This window comes from Melanerpes formicivorus, unplaced genomic scaffold (assembly GCF_026170545.1).
Source record: "Melanerpes formicivorus ecotype bairdi unplaced genomic scaffold, bMelFor1.0.p_v2 SCAF_1, whole genome shotgun sequence".
Taxonomy (NCBI): domain Eukaryota; kingdom Metazoa; phylum Chordata; class Aves; order Piciformes; family Picidae; genus Melanerpes; species Melanerpes formicivorus.
Genome location: NW_027142353.1, coordinates 51447560 through 51475190, shown reverse-complemented (window position 1 = coordinate 51475190; position 27631 = coordinate 51447560). Strand labels below are relative to the sequence as shown.

Below are 27631 nucleotides of genomic sequence, written 5' to 3'. Positions count from 1 at the left end.
ACTCATTTTCCCCATTTCCTAAAATGTGCTGTGTGTATTCTTTAGAAAAGTATGTAAATGTTGTTAACTTTGGTTTGTAAAAGGTTAGTAAAGATGAAGCAAAACATGCAGCTTAGGTTGTTACCATCAAGTGTGGATTGAAAAATATAAACACAGTTGTGATAACCTTTTGGAGGAGGTGGATGAGTATATTTCATGTTGTAGCTTTCCTTCAGTGTAGAAAGAAATTGGATTGGGCTGGTAAGTCAATTGTGGCAGGTGACAGCATTCTGTTACAGAAGGTGCTTCTAGCCCATCTCACATTGTTTTCTGGTTGATTTTGTTTTTATTTGGAGCTTTTTTTTTTTCCCTTTCCTGTTTTTGTTTATTTCTGATGTTATGCTTCTGTGAAGTTCAAAGTGTACATAGATCCTCCTATTGTAGGAAGAAAGCACCTGACTTGGAATTCACAGTTCAGGAAAGTGATGACTGTGAGGAAGTGTTTTAGACTTAAATAAAATATGAAAGTAATGGCAAAGAAATTTTATTTCCTGTGTTATATTCCTGACTTGTAACTGCCCTGATACAGCTTTGTTTGGAAACCCCAACACATGCCATATAGTGTTTTTCACTGTCTTTTGTACTAATTGACTTTGTGTAAGTAAGGCTTTTGCTTCGTCTTCCTTCTCTACAGCAGTGAAACTTTGTGTGTGTTAGTATGTGTGAGGCAGTAGTCTGCATTTGTGTGAGTTTAGGTTTAAAGGGACTTAGAAACCGAGTAACTTAATTTCATAGTCAGAATTAAAGGAAGATGCTAATGGCTTATGTGCAGTCTTTTGCTTAAAAACCTGGCTGTATGACATAGAGAAAAGACTTCCATTTAGTAATTTCTGTTCCTGTCCCTAATTCATTCTCTACATGCTGCATGTTTGGCAGAATAGGCAAATTAGTGAACTTGAACACCGCTGATATTTAGACTTTCAGGGATGTATTTAATCATTTGGAAAACACACAGCCCACAGAAAGATACCTGTCTTGTAGAGTCTTAAAATCTAAGCTGACTAGGATTCCAAGTAGTGGAAACAGTTTGTACAATAAGGTGATTCATGGTTGCACTTGTAAAATCAAATACCTTCAGGAAGGAGGAGGTTTAGCTTTTTTTCAGTTGTGTACTTTGATACAAAACTGGGAGCAGTGGCTGACACACCTGAAGGCTGTATTGCCATTCAGTGAGACATGGGCTGGAAAGTAGGGCAGAGGAAAACCTCATTTCAGCAGGCATAAGTGTGGAGTCTTACATCTGTGGAGGAATAAAGCCCATGGACCAGGACAAGCTAGGGCTTGACCTGCTGGGAAGCAGCTCTGTGGAGAAGGACCTGGGAACACTGGTGGACAGCAAGTTTACCACAAGCCATCAATATGCCCTCGTGGCTAAGAAGGCCTGTGGTATTCTGGGCTGCTTTAAGAGTTTGGCTGGCAGGTTGAGGGGCATTCTCTTCTCCCTCTACTCTTCCTTGATGAAGCCACACCTGGACTACTGTGTCCAGTTCTGGGCTCCTCAGTTCAAGAGGGACAGGGAACTATTGGGGATAGTCCATTGGAGATCTGTGAAGATGATTAGGGGACTGAAGCATCAATTTTATGAGAGGCTGAAGAAGCTGGGGCTGAAGGAGCTGGGGCTGTTCAGTCTGGAAAAGAGAAGACAGAGCAAATCTTAACCAATGGATATAAATATCTAAAGGGTGGAGGCCATGAAGATGGGGCTGCGCTCTTTTCAGTGGTGTCCAGTACTAGGGCGAGGAGAAGTGGGAACAGACTGGAACACAGGACCTGGATGTGTTCCTGTGTGACCTGCCCTACATGATCCTGCCTTAACAGAGGTGTTGGAATAGATCTCCAGAGGCCCTTTCCAGCTCCTACCATTTTGTGCTGCTGTGAAAGTTCCATTACAGTATAGAACAATCTATATGAATATCAAAACAATACAGATTACTGAAAACAATAAAAATATTTTGTGCAGGTTTTTCTTTGTATGGGTTTTGTAAGCACATTTCTCTGTGGATTTTGTTTGTAAAAGTGAGATGGATAAGATAAACAACATTGATGTCGTCTTTATTTTCCCACAGTTTTAAAATCGTGGAATCATGGCTCATTCAAAGACGAGAGCCAATGATGGAAAAATCACATATCCTCCGGGAGTCAAAGAAATCTCTGATAAAATATCTAAAGAAGAGATGGTGAGAAGGCTAAAGGTCAGTAAGCAAGTAACCACAGGTTGAAGTCTTCTGTACACAGCATTCAGCCATCCTGTTACTATATTTATGTGAAACTTTTTTGTTCTCTATGGTGACTTCTGTTCTAATACTTTCTTGAAGTGATTTTGTTCAGAAGCATTTAAATGAGTTTAAAAATCACAAATGGAAATAACTATATTAATTTTGAATGCTACTTAAATACTACATGAAAAGAGCAGTAATTGTGGCAATAATATGGATGCCTCAGAATACATTCCTGTTATGCATTTGTGCTCTTTTGGTTCATTATGAAAAAAACACTTTTTTTTATTTTCATTATTTTAGCCTGTAGGTACTCTTTGATTGTGCTATGTATTTATGTCTCCTGAAATTCTTGATTGCTTTATTCAGCCTAGCTGCAGGAAGTTTGAAGAGATCTGGGGGCTAATTATGTTAGTACAGTAGTTCATTTACCTATGTTCTCTCACAAAAAGTCAAGCCTGTTAGCGTTGTGCAGAAGGAGTGCCTGCAACTTGCATTTGCCCTCTGAAACAGAAGGGAACAGATGTGATAGCGGAACATTAAGTATGCCAGCAGCTGGATGAGCTTAATTTGGAGTTTGTGAAGTACTTTAAGTCAGCTGGAATTACTGGTAAATTAACAAATAGGAAGAATGTTTTTTTACCATGAGGGTGGGAAAACACTGGAACAGGTTGCCCAGAGGTGGTGCATGCCCCACCTGTGTCAACATTTGAGGTCAAGTTGAATGGAGCTCTGAGCAACCTGATTCACTGTAGATGACCCAAATCAAAACATTCTGTGTTTCTATGAAAAAACCCCAAACAATAAGCCCCCAAAGCACAAGGATTCCTTCTCTCCTCGCTCCAGTAACCTGTCTGTGCTTGGGAATTGGTCTGATAGACTTCAGTTCTTCTGCATTCCGTGATGCTGAATAGAAGATGACATTTATAACTTTATGTAAGATTGACTCCTAACAGAAGAAATTACTAGCACTTAGGGGTTTTGTTGTTGTTCTTGTTTTTTGTTTGTTTGTTCCCCAGCTTGTGAAAATGCACATAGTTCCTACTGATACTTTTTCTCCCATAGTTCCATATCTCCTGTGTGTCTAGCAGGAGAAGAGTACTTAATAGGATGTCCTGTATTCCTTGTCAGGTGTTCATTCTGGCTGTGCATTCATCAGTATGCAGGCAGGGAGTGAACCACGCGGTATTTCTTTTATGAAGGACTGGATGATTTAAGCTTTACCACAAGTACGCAGACATAGCTGCAAGTGCTGAAGAGAAGTTGTTGATAAATAAGTGAACTATTTGCCTCTTAATATTTCTGCCAAATTCATATAAGTATTAGGGTAGAAGCAGTTTTCTGTGGGTTTTATTTTGATTTACACAAGCAGATAGTGTGCTATTTGTTAATGACAATATTTTAATAACAATTGCAGGGAAATCTGGAAAGAAAGGAAAATATGCACAGTGAATTTCTATATTAGTGTACCTTACCTTAGAAACTCTATGCATCTCCAAGTTATAATAGATTTAGAAAGGAGATAGAAAATAAATTATACTAGTCATGAACTAGCTCTGAAGACAGAGAGATCATAAACACTCGGAAATGCCGAATGGTGTGAGAAACATTATTTCCTGCAGTTTCACTTAATGCACAACAACCAAGGCATTGTCTAATGAGCTATTATCAGTTTTAGACCAGCACTCTAATAACATAGTTTCTCATAAATGATGTAATTCCATTCCAAAGTGTCTTAGTGTGGAAAGATGTAGGAAGAAATTGAGTAGGTTAGGAAATACGAGTCACATCTGGAAGATGAAGCTCCAGAACTATTATCCATGGTGGCCTAGGTGCATTTTCAGGGTAGAGCATCCTCCAAGGATGCTAGGGGAACTGGCATAGTTTTCTTCATTTTTCCTTTAACACTGTGAGAGATTGCTCTGGAGACAAGTTGAGTTTTATTTTTTGTCATTTGAGGAGCACCAGTGTGCTTCAAATGGTTCATCTGACTGGGGAGGACATTTTTCTTGCAGTAGAAGTGATAAGTGTGCATGAGCTGCTAATCATCTGTGCCTTTTAGTAAAGGATTCTCATAAGGCTGAAAGCTTCACAGCTGCTGTGAAATGCAGAAGTTCTTCCTTTATTTTGTAGGAGAAATAAGATACTGGTTGCTCAAATAAGCACTTCTGCATTGCCAATGATGCTTCCTACACAAGTTGCACAGAGCCAGGAAAGGAACTTCCAGTTAGGACCTCATTCCATGGAATACTTCGTTTTCTGTACTGATATTTCTCTTTCTTTTTAGATGGTTGTGAAAACTTTCATGGATATGGACCAGGACTCTGAAGAAGAAAAGGAGCTCTACCTAAATCTTGCTTTGCATCTTGCTTCAGACTTTTTCCTCAAACATCCTGATAAGGATGTGCGTTTGTTGGTAGCATGTTGTCTTGCTGATATTTTCAGAATTTATGCCCCTGAAGCTCCATATACTTCACCAGATAAACTAAAGGTAAATTGAATGAATCTTCTTCCACACCAAGTTTTTAAACCAAATAGTTGATATAATGGATGATAACTCTCTTTTTTTCTCCCTTTATTTTTTATTCACTCTAAGCAATCCAAGGTTTTAATTTGATTCTGGGATCAGGTCAAATGTTCCTCAGATAAGGTGGTGTATAGTATATCTTAAAACAGCTTGTAGAATTTGGAATATATATTGAAAATATTTTATTGAACTGTCATTGGAAGTTGCAGGTAGTGGTCTACTATTTTAGAAATATTGATACGTCTGTAGCCCTTCAAATCTTTTGACAAGATAAGCAATTCCTTCAGTTGGGACAATACCCTTGCTGTTTCCAATTGAACTGACAAGAGATGATTGCTGTAATTTTATAGATGAAGGCTATATTTGAAACAAAGAAAATATTTTTCTGCAGAGAGTAATGATTTCTGATACGTGAAATTCTGCAGTTACAAACATCACTGATCCCACTAGATGGAGATGGTTGATAGAGGAATGCTAGATGTGAAAACACAGTAGAGATCTCCCCCATTTGATTCGGAGAAATTAAATTTTAAACTGCTTATTGCTCTTCTCTCTCCTCTTTTTTTCTTAATAGAAATCTAACTTTCTTTCCAATTCTCTGTTGAACTACTTTGCTTACACAGTATAAGTCTAGAGTGATGAACCAAGTCTTAGAGAACATCTTGCAGAGGAAAATAACACTTAAAAAAATGCACACTTTTTTTGCTCCTTCATTTAAGTGTATGTGTTGTGGGTATTTTGTTTTGGGTTTTGTCTTTTTTTTTTTTTCTACAGTAGGATAAAAAGATGATTGTGGTGGAAGATGCCTGTATTATCACTCAAGAAGAAATCACTCAATTTCCAATCTAGTGGTTGCACCACAAGTTGTTCCTAAGTAGGGCAAACAGTACAATTTCAACTCTATTATGCCATTACCAGACATTGGGGAGGGATACCTAGGGATTTGTTAGCTATCTTTGTTTTTATTCTGAATTGGTGCACCTCTTACTGCACACTATCTAGTTAATTTACTTGATTAGACTGTTTCAACTGGAGACAAACATTAGCTTTCTCTACTGTGTTAGATTTGTCTGATTTTGAAGCATCCTAATTTCTACTTCAGTTTTGAGTATGTCTTCCTTCACTTGTTAAGCTTAGAGGTTTTTTCCATCTTTTTCGAGTTTGGCTAAGAAATGAATATATTTCTCCTTGCAGAATCTGATTTATCAAATGCTACTAAGTTTCAAATTTTATAATATAGGAAGGTTTACATTACTGATTTCATACTTGGAGTATAAACATGCTACTGCTACCTGGATAGGTCTCTGAAGAGGCTACAAACATGCACTGTCTGCATTCACTTCTGCAATTTGTGCAGATTTCAGTTTCTTGGTGCAGATTTCTAAACACATTTGGTGTAGTAATACGGTTTTGGTGTTTGATCACCCTAAAGGCACTACAAGCACAGCTTCCGGGCCAAGATGTCACCAGGCAAAGATGTTTACTACATTATACAGCAAGGTTATCTACTCTTTTAGAAAGCATGTCTGTCACATCTTAATTCGTTATTTTCTACTGGCCTGCATGTAATTAAGATATACAGCAGGTTAAAATAACAAAACAATATTTCAGCACAGCCAACTAAATTCTGCCAAGTCTTTCTCTTCAGTTACAAGATGCTTACGTTCTTTTCTAAGTCAATTATTAATCATGGCCTTCTCTAACTCAAGCAAGGGCAAATCTTCCCCTGCATTTCCCTCTTTTCTTTCTCTCCATTACTGATAAAGTGTGCGTTCCTAACTCAAGGGCAAAACATAGCTGTTTCAAAGCTATCCAAAAACAACCTTTCTCCTACAATTTTGAGAAGGAAAGAATGAGCAATAGAGACCTTTGCCTAGGGTTATTGAGGTTTCTGCTGAGCAGAGCTTTGTGGTTATGGGACAAGCTTTGATACAAATGTTGAAGAGTTACCACTGCTTTATGACTTTGAGAAATGCATCCTCCTGGGTTATATCTTGCCACTGTTTTTAACCAGTAGTTAATACTACGTCCATACTGCAGCTTTGAACCTCTTCTAGTACGTTTAGTCCTAAAATTAAAGATATCAAAGGGAGGTACTGAGCAGGATGATCTCTTAAGACAGAGTGGGACACTGATATCTGAAGTATTTGGCCTTGTTTCAGACTCTTTGTATCTTAATGTAACTTATTGTAACTTATGTGAAGTCAGAGTGAGATAGCGAGGGAATGGATCAGAATTCCAGCTTTCCCTCTTTTACATGTATCCTCAGTATAAATTTCATATTCCTTGCTGAGTGTTGAATGAGTTTTAACAACTGGGATGGAAAACGCTACCAGTAAGCTAAAAGTAGCTTACTGGAGCAGGATTGCTCTTCTGGGATCTGGAAACTTCAAAGTCATCTTCAGCCTGGGGAATGTGTAGAACCCAAATCTAATGTTCTTGAGGAGATGAAGTTGTAATCACTTGTTTGTGTCAAAGAAAATCTCTTGGACAAGTGGCCTGTCTGCCTGACGTGGCTGCAACTGAGATGTTTAAGGGTGTACATGGTAGTAGAACTTCAACTATCTGACTGTGTTCTGTGGTGCTGCTTCCTGAAGCCATGATGTGGTTAATTGGTATCAAGACAACAATCCACAAAAGACCATTTAATGTTCTTCCTGAAGTTGAAGCATTTTCCTTTGGGAAAGAAGCTTTTATTTGCTTCCATGGTGGGGGGGGACTCAGCTCTAAAGAAACACCAGGCATTTTAAAATTACTCCTTGACATTCTCTGTGGTTTTTGTAGAATATCTTATTTGGGACAGTGAAATAGTATACCTGTCATTGCTGAGTATTCTGTAGTAATGCATAACAACAGTAATTTAAAAAGGGAATTAATTTTGAAAGTTTCATTGCAATGGACTAAATGACTGTCACTTTATTTTCAGGATATATTTATGTTCATAACAAGGCAACTTAAGGGTTTAGAGGACACAAAAAGCCCCCAGTTCAATCGGTATTTTTATTTGCTTGAGGTAAGTTTTATAACTTCTTTCATAATCACTGTTGAATGTAATTGTCCAACTTAATCTCGTATTAACTAGTTCCTTTATTGTTTTTGCTGTTCCAACACAGAACATTGCTTGGGTCAAATCATACAATATCTGCTTTGAATTAGAAGACAGCAATGAGATTTTTACCCAGTTGTACAGAACCCTGTTTTCAGTAATAAAGTAAGTATTGTCACCCCCAGTTACAATATGTTGTTGCGTGGCTGAGATATTTCTAACTTAAATGTTTGGTCTGTTGTGTGACTTTCAGTGTTAATGAGTTTAACTTTTGTAAGTCAGTTTAACTAAGGGTGGCAGTGTTTTTGCCTGTTTTAAACAAGATACACTGCAAATATTTTTATTTTTCTAATTGGATTGTCTTTTACTTTGTTTATTTTACTCTGTTCTTGAAATTGAAAATTAGTGTTGCAGCCTGTAATTCTAAGGGATTTGGAAGATCATTGCTATAAAAACTGAGTTGGAAAATATTGGACACTGGAAGGCACTGTTAGAGATTGTGTAATCTGCCCCTCCTTGCTCAAACCAGGGTCTTCTGAAACAAATTGCTCAGGACTGTACCCGGTTGATTTTTTAGCTTCTCCAAGGATGGAGACGCCATGGCTTCTCTGGGCAACCTTCTAGTGCTCAACCATCCTTACTTTTAAGAAGTTTCTCATTCTCATGTTTAAATGGTATGTCCTGTTTTTCATCTTGTGTCCATTGCCTCTTGTCCTGTCACTGGACTTGTCCTACTTACTCACAAAAATCAGGTATTTCCTACCTAGATCATCTCTTCTCAAGGGTAAAAACTGTAAAATAATAAATAATCAACTCTCTTAGCCTCTCCTTGTATGAGAGCTATATCAGTCCTTTAATCATCTTTGTGACCCTTTGCGGGACTGACCCTAGGATGTCTGTGTCATTTGTGCTGGGAAGCCCAGAACCAGACACAACATCCAGATGAAGTCTCACCAGTGTTGAGGGGAGAGAGATTCTAATATGGTGTCTTGGCTTGGAAGGGTCTGATACAGTCCCCTTACTCTTTTACTGCCTTAGTGAGTGAAGAGGTCACGAGATACAAGAACCTTTTGCAAAATGGTATATGCAGTCAAAAAAAAAAGAATGATTTTTACTTCTATGAAACGTTGTGATTTAAGTATTACATTCCTTATCGTTTGGCATCACCATTGTGAGTACTCTGAATGGAAGTTGTACTTTATATGAATAGAACAGTAAGAATTCTTGTTTTTAATTGCAGCAATGGTCATAATCAAAAAGTTCACATGCACATGGTTGATCTAATGAGCTCTATCATTTGTGAGGGAGATACTGTGTCACAGGAACTTTTGGATACAGTGTTAGTTAATCTAGTGCCAGCACATAAGGTAAGACTTTATAGTGGCTTTTTTGCTGTTGCTTTTTGGTTGGTTGTTTGGTTGTGTTGGGTTTTGTTTTGGTTTGTTTGTGGGGGTTTTTTCTTTGTGATTTGTTGGATGTATGTATTCTGATGTTTACATTTAATAGAAAGAATAACTGTAGCAAGTGTGTTCCTATTACTTGGTTAATTATATTTTGTTAGTACTTTTAATAAGCCATTTTTAATAGCAAGAAAATTCAGTAGCATTTCACTGCTTCTATTCACTTGCCATAAACCAAAGTGTCAGTGGTCACAGTAATCTAAAAGCCTTACTGTCATATGAATTTATACACGTGGTTTGCATATGGTCAATACCAAGTCAATATGCCAACTTAACACTCTTTGGAAAGTCTTTAATTAGTGTAATGCTCTATGAATAGTTCAAACTAATGTGCTGCCCCAAGTGGCAGGGAAGGTGTGCTGACTGCTAGTTTGTAGTTGACTGGTTTATTTCAGGAATGTTGACTTGGTGTTATGGAAAGCACATTGGTGTGGGTTTGGGATGCAGCTGTAGAACTATGTTCAGAAATGGTGGTGCCTGAAGAGGCCAAGCAATCACTGTCTGTCTTTAGTGAATAGGTTTTGCAAATAAGTGTCTTAAAAGTGAACTGGGGAAAAACTTCAAACTTTGCATGTATTGTGACATCTTAATGTTTTAAAATCAAGGAAGTCTGACTTCTTTGTTCAGAAACCTAGCTGAGTCCTGCTACAGGCTCTTGGGTTGCAGTGTGGAAGACACCTTACAAATCGTGTATGGAAAAAAAAGAACCCTCAAAACTTCTGGGAAACTATCTAGGAAGTGTGTACTTAGGAAGATGCTTTCTGAAGAATATAGCTTGTAGAACAAGATACTGTACCTTATCACAGGCCATCATTTTCAATCAGTAAATAGCAATGGTGCTAGTGGGGTGGCTGGAAAAACTCGGGCACAAGGAATACTGCAGGTAGACATACACTCAAATGTCTGTAGACCATAATTAGTAGTCACTGAAGTAGTCTATGGTACTGTACCTCACTTGGGTTTGTCATCCATCTCATTGGCTGAAATAGAAGCCATATTGATGTAAACCTGAGGGAATGTGGCTGCCACTAATATCACAAGACAGGTAAATTGGAGTATGCGCATGCTAGCTTCAGTAGTACAGCAAGTATCAAAGAACTCAATAAAACAGTAAATTTAACATGTCTGACCATGTGCTTAATTCTTTTTTTCCTTTTGTGGTTTCTCTTTTTTTCCATGAACCCTCCTGAGCAACTTAGTCTAGTAGATGGTGTCCCTAACCATGGAAGGGAGGTTTGAACTAGATGGTGTCCCTAACTAGGGGATCTCTAAGGTCCTTTCTAACCAAACCGGTCTATGATTGTATGAAATTCTTTTGATGGGATTATATTAATAGAATAGAATAGACCAGGTTGGAAGAGACCTTCAAGATCATCGTGTCCAACCCATCAACCAATCCAACCCACCTAAACAACTAAACTATGGCACCCCATCAAGTCTCCTCCTGAACACCTCCAATGATGGTGACTCTACCACCTCCCCGGGCAGCCCATTCCAATGGGCAATCACTGTCTCTGTATAGAACTTCTTCCTAACATCCAACCTAAACCACCCCTGGTGCAGCCTGAGACTGTGTCCTCTTGTTCTGGTACTGGCTGCCTGGGAGAAGAGACCAAGATCTGCTTCTCTACAACCTCCCTTCAGGTAGTTGTAGAGAGCAATAAGGTCACCCCTGAGGCTCCTCCTCTCCAGGCTAAGCAACCCCAGCTCCCTCAGCCTCTCCTCATAGGGCTTGTGTTCCAAACCCCTCACCAACATCGTTGCCCTTCTCGGAACACATTCACAGTATCACAGTATAACTAAGGTTGGAAAGGACCTCGAGGATCATCGAGTCCAACCTATCAACACAGACCTCATGACTAAACCATGGCACCAAGTGCCACGTCCAATCCCCTCTTGAACACCTCCAGGGACAGCGACTCTACCACCTCCCTGGGCAGCACATTCCAATGGCGAATGACTCTCTCAATGAAGAACTTTCTCCTCACCTCGAGCCTAAACTTCCCCTGATGCAGCTTGCAAGTGTGTCCCCTTGTTCTGGTGCTGGCTGCTAGAGAGAAGAGACCAACCCCTTCTTGGCTACAACCACCTTTCAGGTAGTTGTAGAGAGCAATGAGGTCACCCCTGAGTCTCCTCTTCTCCAGGCTAAATAACCCCAGCTCCCTCAGCCTCTCCTCACAGCGCTTGTGCTCGAGGCCTCTCCCCAGCCTTGTTGCTTACTTTATTTCCTTTAGTGTTTGCAGAGTGTTCCATTTTCAGCCTCCAAAGTACTACAGGGAATCCCACACTGCACATCCCACATGCTTTACATGCTTATCTCTTAGAAAAACTGACACTAACAATTAAACTCCTAACTGTCTTTACTAGGAACTTGCCTGATAATTGGTTCTATCTATTTTGGCAACAATTCAGCTGAGCTGCTTCTTTGAGAGTCATCCTTAAAAACCTGTTTCCCTACTCTATCACAACTAGAGAATCTGTTAGAACTGTTTTGTCAAGTACTCTTGGATACAAATTCTGCTGATGAGCCCTTGGTAATAAGAATAAAGACCCTTTTCAATATTCCAGGAAAATGTTGTTAAAATGTATAGTTAGAATATTTGCTTTAGATACAGACTTAACATTTGATTATCCTCTTGAAGTTACAACATTAGGGACTGGCTTCATATTAGCTAGTCCTCCTTTTTGAATCAAAAATAGGGGACATGAATTTTTCTGTGTCAGTTGTGGTGTGTGGATTTTTGGTTTTTTTTCCTTTGTGATGGTGGTTGGTTGGTTTGGTTTTCTTTGAAAGGATTGGTACCAATTATATAACTCTTTGTTTGAACTCTGTTAAATTGAACATTGAGAGGCACCTGGAAAAACTAACCAACTGCAAAAAATATTAGCATGATTGCACTTCCGTCACTACCAACACCATCGTACCGGTACAACTGATTTCTGGCTTTGTAGCAAAGCATCCTGGAGAGCATTGCTTATAAATGCCAAAAGGGGAAAAATAAAGTCTGTATTATTCTGTCAGATTGCTTTCTTTTCTTGTGTCTGTAGCAGAAACTTATCAAACGTTCTAGAGAAGAACAGGTATGGAAAGTGAGTTAGCAAGAGCCTTAATGTCTCCCAGAAGTGTAAAAAGCTCAAAATACATATACAAAAATCATGGTGGGAATTGAGACAAAGGAGAGAACTTACACTTGACAAAGATGGTCTGTCTCCAAATATTGTTACCAGAGACCATTTAGGCATTAAAAAAACCAACCAACTTCTCCTCTATTAACATTTTTGTTTTGTGACATTAAGCGGGAAGTTTTCAGGGTAGAACAGTCTGTCAGTTCTCTTTTAATATCTTGAAGGGTGATCTGAGCAAGGGAAAAGTTTGTAGGGTAAGTTTGTAGATAATACTAAATTGGGTGGAAGTGTTAATCTTCTTGAGGATAGGAAGGTTCTGCAAAGAGATTTGGGCACACTGGATTGATGGGCTGGCAAAGCCAAGTGCCAGGTCCTGCACTTGGGTCACACCAACACCATGCAGTGCTACAGGTATGGGGCAGAGTGGCTGGAAAACTGTATGATGGAGAAGGACCTGAAGATGTTGGTTAACAGCTGTTTGAGCATGAGTCAGCAGTGTGCTCAGGTGGCCATGAAAGCCAGCAGCATCCTGGCCTTTCTCTATCGGGAATAGTGTGGCCAGCAGGACTGAGGTGATCTTGTGCTCCTGTACTGATGAGGCTGCACCTCAAATACTGTGTTCAGTTTTGGGCCCCTCACTACAAGAATCACAGAACTAATAAGGTTGGAAAAGACCTCAGAGATCATCAAGTCCAACCTATTACCCAACACCTCATGACTAATTAAACCATATCTTCAAGTGCCACATGCAATCCTTTTTTGAACACCTTTAGGGGTGGTTACTGCACCACCTCCCTGGGCAGCACAGTTGTTCTGCCTGGAGCAGAGAAGACTCCAGGAGGACCTTATAGCTGTCTTCCAATACCTGAAGGGAGCTACAGGAAGGCTGGAGAGGGACTTTTCATAAGGATGTCTAGCAATAGGACAAGAGGGAATGGTTTTAAAGTGAGGGAGAGTAGATTTAGACTGGATCTTAGGAAAAAGTTTTTCAGTATGAGGGTGGTGAGGCTTCAGAATAGGTTGCCCAGGGAGGTTGTGGATGCCTCATCCCTGGGGGTGTTCAAGGCCAAGTTGCCAGGTTGGATGAGGCCTTGAGCAGCTCAGTCTAGCTGAGAGGAATCCCTGCCCATGGTGGGGAGGTTGGAGAAGATTATCTCTGAGGTCACTTCCAACCTAAGCCATTCTATTTAAAACAAACAAACCAAAATAAACAACAGAAAACCACCACACCACTGTAAAGAGAAAAAAATAGTCTGGATTACAACTGTCTAAAGAAAATTAAGCACTTGCTTCATGTACTTGATTCGCTTGTGCCAATAGCCAGGGCCTGAGTGTCCAGAGGCAGAACTTTATGGAAATAACAGTACCAAAAGTATTAAAAGAGCACAAGAAAGTTTTGTTCTCCCTTTTCCATACTCAAGACAAAAGCAGAAAAAGTGGCACTGCCTTAGTTGAAATGAGGAGAAAAAAAAAAGGGGGGGGGGGGGAAGCAACCCAGATCATTGCTAAATAGATTGAAAGATCTTTTAAAAACCATCAAATCTATCTTGCCAACTCATTTAAGAGACACAGAGATACTTTAAACTTTGCCTGAAGGAGAAATTTTATAAGGGTAAGACCTACTTCAACAAATATCTTCTCTGTTTATCTACACTCTATTATTATCTTCTGTTTAATCTTTGTATACATTTGGGAAAAAAAAAAAGACATGCAGTTGAAGATCTTTTGATGATTTAAGAAAGCACATGATGGGGACAATAAGCTTAATCAGGACAGCTCCATGAACATGAAAGCACACAGTGAGGATAAGCATCTGAGTGTCCTGAACTGAGTGAAAACTAAACCACCAGCTGGCAGCACTTTTTGAAGTAATTATTTGTGATTACTACATTTTGAAGGAAAAAGCAGAAATAAGTATTGATTGATAAGGACAAGCCAAAGAACCATCCATAAAAAGGCAGAACATAGACCTTCTGCAAGATGTCTGAGAAGTCACATTCAAAGATCTCTGACAATCCTGTAGTCCAGCCATCAACCTAACACCACCATGGCCTGAAGTGCCATGTCCATACATTTGAACATATCCAGGGACAGTGACTCCATCTCCCTGGATGATCCCTTTCATCCAAATCTAAACCTCCCCTGATACAATTTCAGGCCATTTATTCTCTTCTTATCACCTGATATTAGAGGAAAGGGACTGACCCCAACCTCACTGAATCTCTTTCCAGATATTTGTAGAGCGAAATGAGGTCTCCCCTCAGTTTCCTCTTCTCCAGAAAAAAACAATCTCACTTCCTCAGCAGTCCTCATAAGACTCATTCTCTAGCCCTTTTAACCAGCTTTGTTCCCCTTCTCTGGACACACCCCAGCAATTCATGTTCTTCTCACCACCCTCATACTGAAGAACTTTTTCCTAAGATCCAGTCTAAACCTACTCTCCCTCACCTTAAAACCATTCCCTCTTGTCCTGCCAGACACCCTTATGAAAAGTCCCTCTCCAGACTTCCTGTAGCTCCCTTCAGGTATTGGAAGGCAGCTATAAGGTCCCCCCGGAGTCTTCTCTTCTCCAGGCAGAACAATCCCAGCTCCCTCAGCCTATCCTCCTACAAGAGGTGTTCCAGCCCTTGAATCATCTTTGTTGCCATCTGCTGGACTTGCTCCAACATCTGTGTCCTCCTTATGCTGAGGACACCAGAATTGGGTGTAGTATTTGAGGTGGGGTCTTAGAAGAATTAATAGAATGAAAGGTTATGTGATTATGTTACTCAGGGCTGCAAATAGGTACTTCTAGCGTTTATTCTGGCAAACATTTAGATTTTTAAATAAACTGCTCTGTGAAAGATACAAGCTGAAACTGTAAGGTGAATCAAAACAAATTTGCCTTGTGGAGCTCTGCTGTGCTAGGTCTTTTGTTAGCATTTGTTTTATACATCTCAGATCTAGAGCTCACTTTTACCTAGGTGAAAGCCGTTTGTTTTGGTCGAGGCGAGCTGGAGAACTTAAGAAGAATCAGAGCAAGAACTGCAAGAAGTATACATCCCTTGTTACAATTACTTGTGCTTTCTATTTCCTGAAGAGTCACAACTCTAGCTACATAATAGAAAACAAATGCTGCAGGTGGAAAAGCCTTTTCTTGTTGCTTTTGTTTGGGTTGTTTTGTTGCTGTTTTGTTTTAACCATGCAATCTAAGATGCAGAAGCTTTTTTTCTGGTGTGTGCAAGAGCTATGCAGTTTTGTTAAAAAAACTGCTGAACTGGACCTCTGTATCTTGATTAGATAAGGGAAGAGGAAATTACAAGTATGTTAGCATCTGATGTAAGCATTCCAGTATCTTTCCAGAGTAGGGATTTTTACTCAGAGCTGCTACAGCAAGTGAACAAAACGAATACTTCAGGCATGAATCTTGGGAGTCTTTTGACTTCAATCACCTACCTTAATACTAGTAGTTGGCAAGCCAAGACTTCTTTTATGTTAACAGAAAATGTTTATCTGGTCCCACTGCTGTTTAGAAGCCTGTAGTTCTATAGAGTCTTTGAAATTACAGGCAACACTCTCCATCTCTTTGCAAATAATCTCTTCTTTTTATTCAGACAGCTACAAAGAAGCAAGCATATTGGTATTCTTACCCTAGATGTGGCAGTGCATCTTGTTTGCTTTTCATTATGCTAAAAGGAAATGGCTTCCTTTTACGGATGAGATGTATTTCAAACCACCCAACAACATAACAAAACCCCAACCACAAATTGCCCCTTTATACTTTTAAATTGTAAATAAAATATGCACTTTTTTTTTAATTGCAGAGACTGTAAAAAAATTATGGAAACTGTTTTTTTGCAGAGACTTTTCAGCTATTAAAAAACTATGTACATGCATTAAAAAAATACATGTAAGCTTTTTTGGACTGAAGAATTTTTCTTCATCCTTCCATGTATTAATCAAGACTGCTGTGGGTATCATGAGGTGGGCACAAGCCAACCTCATGAGGTTCAATAAGAGCAAGTGCAGGGTCCTGCATCTGGGTCGAGGCAATCCCAGGCACAGATTCAGGCTGGGCAGTGACTGGCTGGAAAGCAGCCCTGAGGAGAGAGACTTGGGGGTGCTGGTGGACAAGAAGCTCAACATGAGCTCTCAATGTGCACTTGCAGCCCGCAAAGCCAATCAGATCCTGGGCTGCATCAGGAGAAGTGTGGCCAGCAGGTCGAGGGAGGTGATCCTCCCCCTCTACTCAGCCCTGGTGAGACCCCACCTGGAGTACTGTGTCCAGTTCTGGAGCCCCTATTACAAGAGGGATGTGGAGGTGCTGGAACATGTCCAGAGAAGGGCCACGAGGGCTGGAGCAGCTCTGCTATGAGGACAGACTGAAGGAGTTGGGGCTGTTCAGTCTGGAGAAGAGAAGGCTCCGAGGTGACCTAATTGTGGCCTTCCAGTATCTGAAGGGGGCCTAGAGGAAGGCTGGGGAAGGACTTCTCAGGATCTCAGGTAGTGATAGGACTAAGGGGAATGGAATGAAGCTGGAGGTGGGGAGATTCAGGCTAGATGTGAGGAGGAGGTTCTTCACCATGAGAGTGGTGAAACCCTGGAATGGGTTGTCCAGAGAGGTGGTCGAGGCCCCGTCCCTGGAGGTGTTTAAGCCCAGGCTGGATGAGGCTCTGTCCAGCCTGATCTAGTGTGGGGTGTCCCTGCCCATGGCAGGGGGGTTGGAACTAGATGACCTTTGTGGTCCCTTCCAACCCTGACTGATACTATGATAGCTGAGTTACTTCTTTAAATTTGTGAAAAGTAGTTGATACAGAAATTGGAGAATGGATGTATAGCAACTAGAGAATGGAGAATGTGTGAAGGAAACAATAATAAATAAATAACTCAATTAGAGAAATGGAGGGATAGGAATATTTTAGGTGGTGGTTTGTTTGAATACCAGAGTTTCATGTGTTCTTCGCTTATTTGTTCATGAACTGAAATTCTAGGTGGTTTTGGTGGTTGGTTTTGGGTTTTTTTTCATTGCTATCTCTGTCAGACAGACTTGTGTATCTTTGCAAGGCACTATGGAGAGGCTGTAGAGGTCATTCTCAGGTCACTGCTTGATGCAAGAACAGAACTGTGCTTCTTGCCACAATCCTGTTCAGAGTCTTGCTTCTGTGATGCCTATAAATGCCTTGGTGTTGCTTGATACTTCTCTCCTGATCTTTTTTTTTCCCTTTTATTTTCCTTTTGTTTGTTTTTTTTGTTTTCTGGGGGGGGAAGCTGATAAGGAAGAGCAGTGAAATTCAGGAACTTCACTAAACTTCAGTTGCCCCTTTAAGCCTGACAATTAAGACCACATTTGCCAGAAAAGAGTTTTCTCAGTAATGTCAGTGAACCTACAAAGCTCTGTTTGGGCTAGCTTTGTTTTTACTGTATTACTTTTACTACTGAAAATATAAAGAGAACAGGCTGTATCTTTAATGCATTTGCCATATTTGGAGTTAATGTATGTTTATGTGTTTTGTTTTCCCAGAATTTAAACAAGCAAGCCTATGATTTGGCAAAGGCTTTACTGAAGAGGACAGCACAAGCAATTGAACCATACATTACTAATGTAAGTGAAGATTGCAAACACATATGGACATCAGGAGATTTATGTTTTAATAGCTGCATTATAAAAAGAATGGATTATATCTAGTCAAATAAGTTTTTACAAACTAATTTTTTTTTTTTATATTGATGTAGGACTATGTTACATGTCCCCTTTACCATACAGAGTGGGAAATCTGCTGCCTGGTTTCACTGTTTTGAAACTTAGTTTTCTTAAGAGGTATTAAAGACACAGTTGTAGTTATTTCCTAACCGGGAATATATACCTTCCAGGCAACTCTGTATCCAGAAAAGGAGGACTTTTCTGTAAGACAGCAGAGCATTGGAACTTCTAATGAAATACACTTATCTGTTGTTTTTTCAGTCGTTACTAGAAACTGTTGTCTTTTTCTATTGAATCACTTTGAATTCACTTTATAACCTTAAAAAGTGGCAGCTTTCATGTTTTTAGTTTCTTTATTGATATAATCAACCATGTCAGGTACAGAAGGTTGTGATGTTCATCTGTCCCAAGTTTGGGAATAGGAAACTGAAGTGCTAGTGAAGTGTATACTGTTCTCTTAGTGGCAGGTGGAAGTAGTATAATTTATTTAACCACACTTGTGGATTTTTTAACCCAGAGAAAAGAAAAGAAATTCATAGTATCAGTCAGGGTTGGAAGGGACCACAAGGATCATCCAGTTCCACCAACCCCCCTGCCATGGGCAGGAACACCCCACACTAGATCAGGCTGGCCAGAGCCTCATCCAGCCTGGGCTTAAACACCTCCAGGGACGGGGCCTCAACCACCTCCCTGGACAACCCATTCCAGGGCTTCACCACTCTAATTGTGAAGAACCTCCTCCTCACATCCAGCCCGAATCTCCTCACCTCCAGCTTCATTCCATTCCCCCTAGTCCTATCACTACCTGACATCCTGAGAAGTCCCTCCCCAGCCTTCCTGTAGGCCCCCTTCAGATACTGGAAGGCCACAATTAAGTCACCTCGGAGCCTTCTCTTCTGCAGACTGAACAGCCCCAACTCCTTCAGTCTGTCCTCATAGGAGGGGTGCTCCAGCCCTCTGATCATCCTTGTGGCCCTTTATAATAATTTCCAAATTATGTCTTCCCCCTTATGAGTGGAGGTAGTATATTTCTCTTTTAGTTGCTTCTTGCCCTTCTGAGAGTTCAAAGTAGGGTGGAATTAATATTTGATAGTATAAATTTTTTTTAATGAGAAGTATGAATTTTTCCTTGAGTTGTTAAGTTTACCAAGAGAGAATAATTTGCAGCTGCATTATGCTGTTTGTAATTAGAAATTATGGAACAATCAGTTAGTAATTCCTGTGCTTTTACTCCTTAACCTGTCAACCGTGTAGTGTAGTAATTAGTCACAGTATCACAGTATAACTGAGGTTGGAAGAGACCTCAAGGATTATCGAGTCCAACCTATAAACACAGACCTCATGACTAGACCATGGCACCAAGTGCCACATCCAATCCCCTCTTGAACGCCTCCAGGGACAGTGACTCCACCACCTCCCTGGGCAGCACATTCCAATGACGAACGACTCGCTTGGTGAAGAACTTTATCCTCACCTCGAGTCTAAACCTCCCCTGGTGCAGCTTGAGACTGTGTCCTCTTGTTCTGGTGCTCGTTGCCTGGGAGAAGAGACCAGCCCCTTCCTGGCTACAACTACCTTTTAGGTAGTTGTAGAGGGCAATGAGGTCACCCCTGAGCCTCCTCTTCTCCAGGCTAAACAATCCCAGCTCCCTCAACCTCTCCTCATAGGGCTTGTGTTCAAGGCCTCTCACCAGCCTCGTTCCCCTTCTCTGAACACGTTCAAGTGTCTCAATGTCCTTCTTAAACTGAGGGGCCCAGAACTGGACACAGTACTCAAGGTGTGGCCTAACCAAAGCAGAGTACAGGGGCACAATGACTTCCCTGCTCCTGCTGGCCACACTATTCCTAATGCAGGCCAGGATGCCATTGGCCCTCCTGGCCACCTGGACACACTGCTGGCTCATGTTTAGGCAGCTATCAATCAGCACCCCCAGGTCCCTCTCCATTTGGGAGCTCTCCAGCCACTCTGACTCCAGCCTGTAGCTCTGCATGGGGTTGCCATAGCCAAAGTGCAGCACTCAGCACTTGGACTTGTTAAACTAGTCAGTTGCTTCAGCCTTGTTTTGAGTATGTGCTAGAATAATTTTAAAGTGATTGTTCTTAGTAGTGAAATAACTTCACATACAGTCACATTATCAAAAAAATCTGATGCACTGCAACCCCTTGGATTAGTTGTAGGCCAGCTGTGGTAAGCTCTATATTATATGTGGTATTGAATACAAAGTGATATTTTAAGATTTCTACTACAGAATCATGATCTGTGCCCCTCTATGTTTCTCTTTTTTTTTTAAATAATGGTGAAATCATACTTACAAGTTTAGAACTGGACTTGATGATCTCCAGAGGTCCCTTCCAATCCCTAACATCCTGTGAAAAGGCAGTTTTAGCAGAAGACAAGCAGCGGATTTAGAAGAGTGTGTGTTTATTCTTATTATTTATGTATACTCTGTTTTATTTTCCAGTTCTTCAACCAGGTCCTCATGCTTGGCAAAACATCCATTAGTGACCTGTCTGAGCATGTGTTTGACTTGATTCTGGAGTTATACAATATTGACAGTCACCTCTTGCTTTCCGTTCTACCACAGCTTGAATTCAAACTTAAGGTAAGCACTTCTTACCTTTTTTATATATTTGAAATGTGTGTTGTTTGACTAATAATTTCTCTACTTACAGATTCATCAAATGATTTGGCATTTAAAACTAATACTTATGTGTAAAACTTATATTCTCTGCATCGTTTAAAGGAAAACTCATAAAAGCCACCAAAAAGGAGTAGTTTATCTTCAGATGTGTTAACCTGCAGTGCATACATGCATATGTTTGGGGTTTGATTGGTGGGACTTTTTTTTGCTTGTATCTTGTAGTCAATAATTTGACTTTTTTGACTTGAGAATCTGATGGGTTTGTTCCTTTTGTTTTACTGTACCATTTAATGTATTGGAATTACCTTATACTGCTAGTTGTGCAGAGAAACTGCATCTATTCCAAACAGTGAATTTTGCCAGGGCAAAGTTTGGCTCCATTTTAATGTAAACTGATGTATTGACCTTTTTTCCAAACAGAAAGTCTGTGACAGGTGGAAGCAGAACATTTGGCCCCATAAACATGTTGTACTCATGGCTGCAATTACTTCTATGAATTTTCAGGATTCTTTCTTATGTTTAGAGGATAGCTGGTGCTAGCTGTCTGTTTTAATAGGTATTTTTCTTTTTGACTTCCTACCATTTCAGAGTGTCTCCATCAGTTGGAGAAATTCAGTCTAACAGCTAGTACTCTGTTTTTTTCTAGGTGATTTTGGTTCTATTTGTTATTCCATAGGGTTTTTGTGAAAGTGGGAAATCTGATTAGTTTTGTATTACTAAGTTTGAAAGTGATCTGTGCTAAACTTGAGGGCTGATGTGCAGTGGGCCACTCTTGAATTTACATGTTTGTGTATTGTCGAGGACACATTTTAAGCTTATAGAGCCTTTGGCCTGTTCTTGCAGTATTTATTATCATAGTGGCTTGTTCGTGCCTACTAGTTTTTTACTAGTGTTGCTAGATGTGTATTGCATGGGTTGTTTTTTGTTGGTTTTATCTTTCCATTCATATTTCTGAAAGAAGTAGGGTTCAATTTGCTGTTTCCCAACTGTGTTAAGTAGACCTTTTTCATCCTTTTATTCATGTTTTTGCAGATGGCAAACAATTATCATTCTCAGTCCAATGAAAGTGGTACTTCTGTAGCTGAAGCCGTTGTTCAAGACATTGAATCTTAACTGCAGCCTTGTTTTTCACAGCCATAATTGCAGTAACCTTTCCATCTTTAGGTCTGTTTAAAACTGTAGGCTCTTGAATTGTCTTCCTTTCTTCTTCACTTGACTCCTCATATACCACTACTTCAATACAAACTTCTGGTTTGTATCCTAATTTATCACTGGAATCAGCAAGTTTAGTAGTCCAACACTGTCAACTTTTTTTATTTCTCTGGGCTTCCCTGACCTGGCCTAGGAACAACTTTAGATCCCTTCCTTAACTTGAGTGATAGAATAGAATAGAATAGAATAGAATAGAATAGAATAGAATAGAATAGAATAGAATAGAATAGAATAGAATAGAATAGAATAGAATAGAATTAACCAGGTTGGATGAGACCTTTGAGATCATCGAGTCCAACCTATCATCCAACACCATCTAATCAACTAAACCATGGCACCAAGCACCCCATCAAGTCTCTTCCTAAACACCTCCAGTGATGATGACTTCACCACCTCCCTGGGCAGTCCACTTCAATGGCCAATCACTCTTTCTGTGAAGAACTTCTTCCTAACATCCAGCCTAAATCTCCCCTGGTGCAGCCTGAGACTGTGTCCTCTTGTTCTGGTGCTGGTTGCCTGGGAGAAGAGACTCAACCCCTTCCTGGCTACAATCTCCCTTCAGGTAGTTGTAGAGAGCAATAAGGTCTCCCCTGAGCCTCCTCCAGGCTAAACAATCCCAGCTCCCTCAGCCTCTCCTCATAGGGGCTGTGCTCCAAACCCATCCCCAGCTTTGTTGCCCTTCTCTGGACACGTTCAAGCAACTCAACATCTTTCCTAAACTGAGGGGCCCTGAACTGGACACAGGACTCAAGGTGTGGCCTAACCAGTGCTGAGTACAGGGGCACAATGACTTCCCTGCTCCTGCTGGCCACACTGTTCCTGATACAGGCCAGGATGCCATTGGCCTTCTTGGCCACCTGGGCACACTGCAGGCTCATGTTCAGCCTTTGTCAACCAGTACCCCCAGGTCCCTTTCTGTTTGGCAGCTCTCCAGCCACTCTGACCCCAGCCTGTAGCACTAGCACTGCATGGGGTTGTTGTGGCCAATGTGTAGAACCCAGCACTTAGATGTGTTAAATCTCTTGCCAATGATACTCTGCCCCCGCCCTTTCATTCTTCCTGACCCTGCCCCACCAAAGTTTGCATTTTTGTTATTTTTTAGTATCCTCTTTTTAAGTGGTGAGCGCACATTTTGTTGGTTTTAGTCTTCTTGATCCTTAGTGTATTTTTCTCTTTGTGGTCTGAACCTTTTGGGATAAGGTGGTTCATGTTCAGTTTATCACTGTTTCCAGTAGACATGTACTTTTTGATAGTTACATTCTTACTGCTCTTTTTCCTTTGTGACCTGTTGAACTTAGTACAGTTTGTAGCTGTTCTGAGTGCATGGTACAGCTTCTGTTTGAATTCTCTTGTTGCTTCAGGTGTGTCCTTTTGATGCCTTAAATTCTGAGGACAAATAATATATGCCTGTTTTGTCCTATTGGCTGTCAGAGTTGCTTGACTCATCTACAGATTAAAAAGCCCTCTGTTGGAATAGGATAATCCTGGTTTAAATCCTGAGACACTGGAACACGGTGCCTGATGAAGTTGTGGATGCCTTGTCATTGAAAGTGTTCAAGGCCAGGCTGGATGGGGCTTTGAGCATCCTGATCTAGTGGATGGTGTTTTTGCCTGTGGCAGGGAGAGTTGAACTAGGCAATCTTTAAAGACCCCTTCCAAGCCAAGTAATTTTATGGTTCTGTAAGATCTTTCTGTGGTCAAAATGGTATTTTGAAGATGGGTGTTCTGAAATGCCAGTTACTACACTTCAGTAACACTGTTGTGCATACTCTTATGGACCTAAACAATGTGGCCACCTAGTGTTCATGCACCTTGCCATTTGGGTACAACCAAAGACCATATGGTTTGGTCGCTGATGCCAGGTAATTTTGATTGCTGTGAGAATTGTGTGTGTTGACTTGGATGAAAAATGAAAGGTTGCTGGCATCAAATAATGTTCTCTGAAATGTGCAGCTGTGGTGTGCTTTACTCCCTCTGTGGCTTTTTCTGTCCTATCTATGTCAAAAGTCTTGTAATATGTTTAAAGAGAACTGAATTGCAGCCAGGTCTGTGCTGTGCCATGACGTGCGCCAAACAGAAACGAACAAACTACTTTGGTCTGGCTGGGATGGAGTTAATTTTCTTTGTAGCAGCCTGTGTGGTGCTTTGCTTTGTATTTGTGGCCACACTGATGTTTTGGCTGTTGCTGAAGAATGCTTGCACAGGTAAAGGCTTTCTGCCCCTGCCACAAGCAGGATGAGGCAGGGCAGGATCTTGAGAGGGGATATGTGCTCAGCAGTGAAAGCTCAGGGTAGGAGGAGGAAAAGGGGAGGATGTGTGTGCTCATAGTATTTCTTCCCAAGCAAGCTTTGTGCATGCTGAGACCCTGCTTTGCAGGAACTGGTGGGGCATCTGCCTGCCAATAGGAAGTAGTGAATGAATTCATCTTTTTGTTTTACTTCTGCATGCAGCTTTTCTTTACATATTGAACTGTCAGCTGTCTTGATCCATGAGCCTTGTAACTTTTCTTTTGTTCCCTTCCCTTCTCCTCTCTGTACAGAAGAGTGAGTGAGGGGCTGGGTGGGTGTTTGGCATTTGAGTGGGGTAAACCCACCACATCTTGATAGATTTTTTTTGTAAAGAAAAAGCTCCTATGTTCTCATGTGACAGAAAAGAAATACTGTTAAATTCTAATACTCTGAGAGAACTATGTCAGATAACTTTTGCTTCTTACTTGTAATTACTATTTCTTTTTTGCCTAATTTTGGAAAGGAATTTGGGAGATTAGTGAGACAACACCCACTGAAATGCATTTAACTTAACTTCTTCCATGAAGGTCAGTCATTTGTGCCTGATCATGCAGGTGAGAGGCAAGATGGTATGATTTTGTAGGTCAGCGTGTAAAGGAAACTGATGTTCCTTCATTCAAATTTGGTATTTGAACTTTAGAACTTGCTGTTACTGAAAGTTAATACCATTCCAGTGTTCATGAGCATGAAAACCTCATGAATGAAGTGTTTGGGAAATAAGCATAATGGAGTTTATGTCTTTATTTTACCAATTTATTAAGCCAATATGATGCAATGAATAAAATCAATATAAGGTTAACTTTATTACTGTAGAGCTGTTTGTGCATAAGATGGTTCAATTTTTTGGCAAGTTTCAGGTCATCTGTCCATTTTTAATTGTGACTCCCCTGCAGATCCTCAGTGCTGCCTGTTGGTTTTAGACTTGGTAGGGATGATAGTGTGACTAACTTCTGTTGTAGTTAGTGATAGGCCCAGGAGAGCCTGTATTTTGAGAGCACGTGTGGGGAACTGGAAGTGTCAGTGTTTGGTGTTGATTTTTTTGGTTGACAAAGTATCACAGTATCACAGTATCACTTAGGTTGGAAAGGACCTCGAGGATCATCGAGTCCAACCTGACACCGCAGACCCCATGACTAGACCATGGCACCAAGTGCCACGTCCAATCTCCCCTTGAACGCCTCCAGGGTCGATGACTCAACCACCTCCCTGGGCAACCCGTTCCAATGACGAATGACTCGCTCGGTGAAGAACTTCCTCCTCACCTCGAGTCTGAACCTCCCCTGGCGCAGCTTGAGACTGTGTCCCCTTGTTCTGGTGCTGGTTGCCTGGGAGAAGAGACCAACTCCCTCCTGGCTACAACCACCCTTCAGGTAGTTGTAGAGGGCAATAAGGTCACCCCTGAGCCTCCTCTTCTCCAGGCTAAACAATCCCAGCTCCCTCAGCCTCTCCTCATAGGGCTTGTGTTCAAGGCCTCTCACCAGCCTTGTTGCCCTTCTCTGGACACGCTCAAGTGTCTCAATGTCCTTCTTAAACTGAGGAGCCCAGAACTGGACACAGTACTCAAGGTGCGGCCTAACCAGAGCAGAGTACAGGGGCACTATGACCTCCCTGCTCCTGCTGGCCACACTATTCCTAATGCAGGCCAGAATGCTATTGGCCCTCCTGGCCACCTGAGCACACTGCTGGCTCATATTCAGGTGGCTGTCGATCAGCACACCCAGGTCCCTCTCTGTCTGGGAGCTCTCCAGCCACTCCGACCCCAGCCTATAGCTCTGCATGGGATTGCCGTAGCCAAAGTGCAGCACTCGGCACTTGGACTTGTTGAAAGCCATCCCATTGGACTCTGCCCATCTTTCCAGTCGGTCGAGGTCCCTCTGCAGAGCCTTTCTACCCTCTAATTGACTAACATCTGCCCCTAACTTTGTGTCATCTGCAAACTTGCTGATGACTGACTCTACCCCTTCATCCAGATCATCAACGAATATGTTGAAGAGGACAGGGCCCAGCACTGATCCCTGGGGGACACCACTGGTGACTGGCCTCCAGCTGGATGCGGCACCGTTCACGACCACTCTCTGGGCCCGGCCCTCCAGCCAGTTCCTAACCCAGCACAGAGTGTAGTGGTCCAAGCCACGGGCTGACAGCTTAGTCAGCAGTTTGCTGTGGGGGACGGTGTCAAAGGCCTTGCTGAAGTCTAGGTAGACCACATCCACAGGCCTCCCCACATCCACCAGGCGGGTCACCTGATCATAGAAAGAGATCAGGTTGGAGAGGCAGGATCTGCCCTTCCTGAATCCATGTTGGCTGGACCTGAGCCCTTGGCCATCCTTCAGGTGCGCAGTTATTGCCGCCAGGATAATCTGTACTTGGTCATATGTTAGAAAAGAGTCAGAGGCTGAGACTCTTCAGCTGCATAATTGCAAAAGATTAAAGGTTTTATATTAAAAATATTTGTTTATTAGTTTATAAAACTAAAAGTTAAAGAGAATAAAGGAGAGAGACTGCAGCAGTGATGCATGTGTTTAAAAAGAAGCACAGTTGTGTGGTTTTGGTTTTTTGGTTTGTTTTATTACCTTTTGGAGCTTATATAAGGTTGTTTCAAGGAGGCCAAACTCTGGACACAATTTAGAAAGTACCAAATGCTCTTGGTCTGTAATCACAAATATTCATTGTTTCTACAAACAAGACTAGATACAGGAGTGGGTTAACTTACAGTTGGATTAGTGGCTAATATAATGTGAGTTTCTTCCATGGTTAATTTATTAAGGATGTTGTAGTTGGTTTTGCCTGTTTGCTTTCTGGCTGTGTAAGTAGTTGAGTATTTAGTGTCCTCCTGATTCTTCCACACCCTCTAGGGTGTCTTGTTCTGGATCTGACCTGTGTTAGCTACCTAGAGAAATTCACAGGTGCTTGATATTTTGTTAGTTTAAGCAGAAGTGGGTGGGATGTGAGTAATGGAGATTGGACTAATATAGATGACAAAAATGTGAAATTCATAACCACAAGGGCAGAATAAAAATTTGTAGTGTAATGGACACAAGCTGGGATTCATCCAGGAAAAAAGACACCATATGTTGTAGATGGCTTTCAGTAATGTCAATCTGAATTGTAATTGAAAAAGTCAAATGCAGACAAATGTATTAATGGATTTACTATTAATGCTGCTAATACTGTAAGTATTCAGAAGAATTACAGTCCTTTGTGATATGGTAACATAGCAGTGTTAGAGAGTTCTTCATCCTGTTGCTCTGTTACTTTAAGGAACTTTACAAAAGCTTTTACTGTTCTTAGGAAGCTGAATTTAAAAGGATGTACTGGCAAACATTTCAGCCCATTTATGGTATTGAGACAGAAGAAATAGTTGGTCTTCAAGACTGTGGTGTTGTGTTAGAGAAC

At 41.0% G+C, this 27631-nt stretch overlaps 1 protein-coding gene across 3 annotated transcripts in view; it reads left to right on the top strand.

Moving 5' to 3' along the window:
• PDS5B (PDS5 cohesin associated factor B) overlaps window positions 1-27631 on the top strand; it is a 115672-nt gene that overhangs the window by 24600 nt on the left and 63441 nt on the right. For all 3 annotated transcript variants that reach the window (XM_068143038.1, XM_068143030.1, XM_068143020.1), the window contains exons 2-8: window positions 2106-2231; window positions 4543-4746; window positions 7709-7795; window positions 7896-7993; window positions 9069-9195; window positions 17915-17995; window positions 20556-20696. In XM_068143038.1, the coding sequence (XP_067999139.1) occupies window positions 2124-2231; window positions 4543-4746; window positions 7709-7795; window positions 7896-7993; window positions 9069-9195; window positions 17915-17995; window positions 20556-20696 (846 nt within the window). In that variant the 5' untranslated portion in view covers window positions 2106-2123. The remainder of the gene's footprint in view (window positions 1-2105; window positions 2232-4542; window positions 4747-7708; window positions 7796-7895; window positions 7994-9068; window positions 9196-17914; window positions 17996-20555; window positions 20697-27631) is intronic.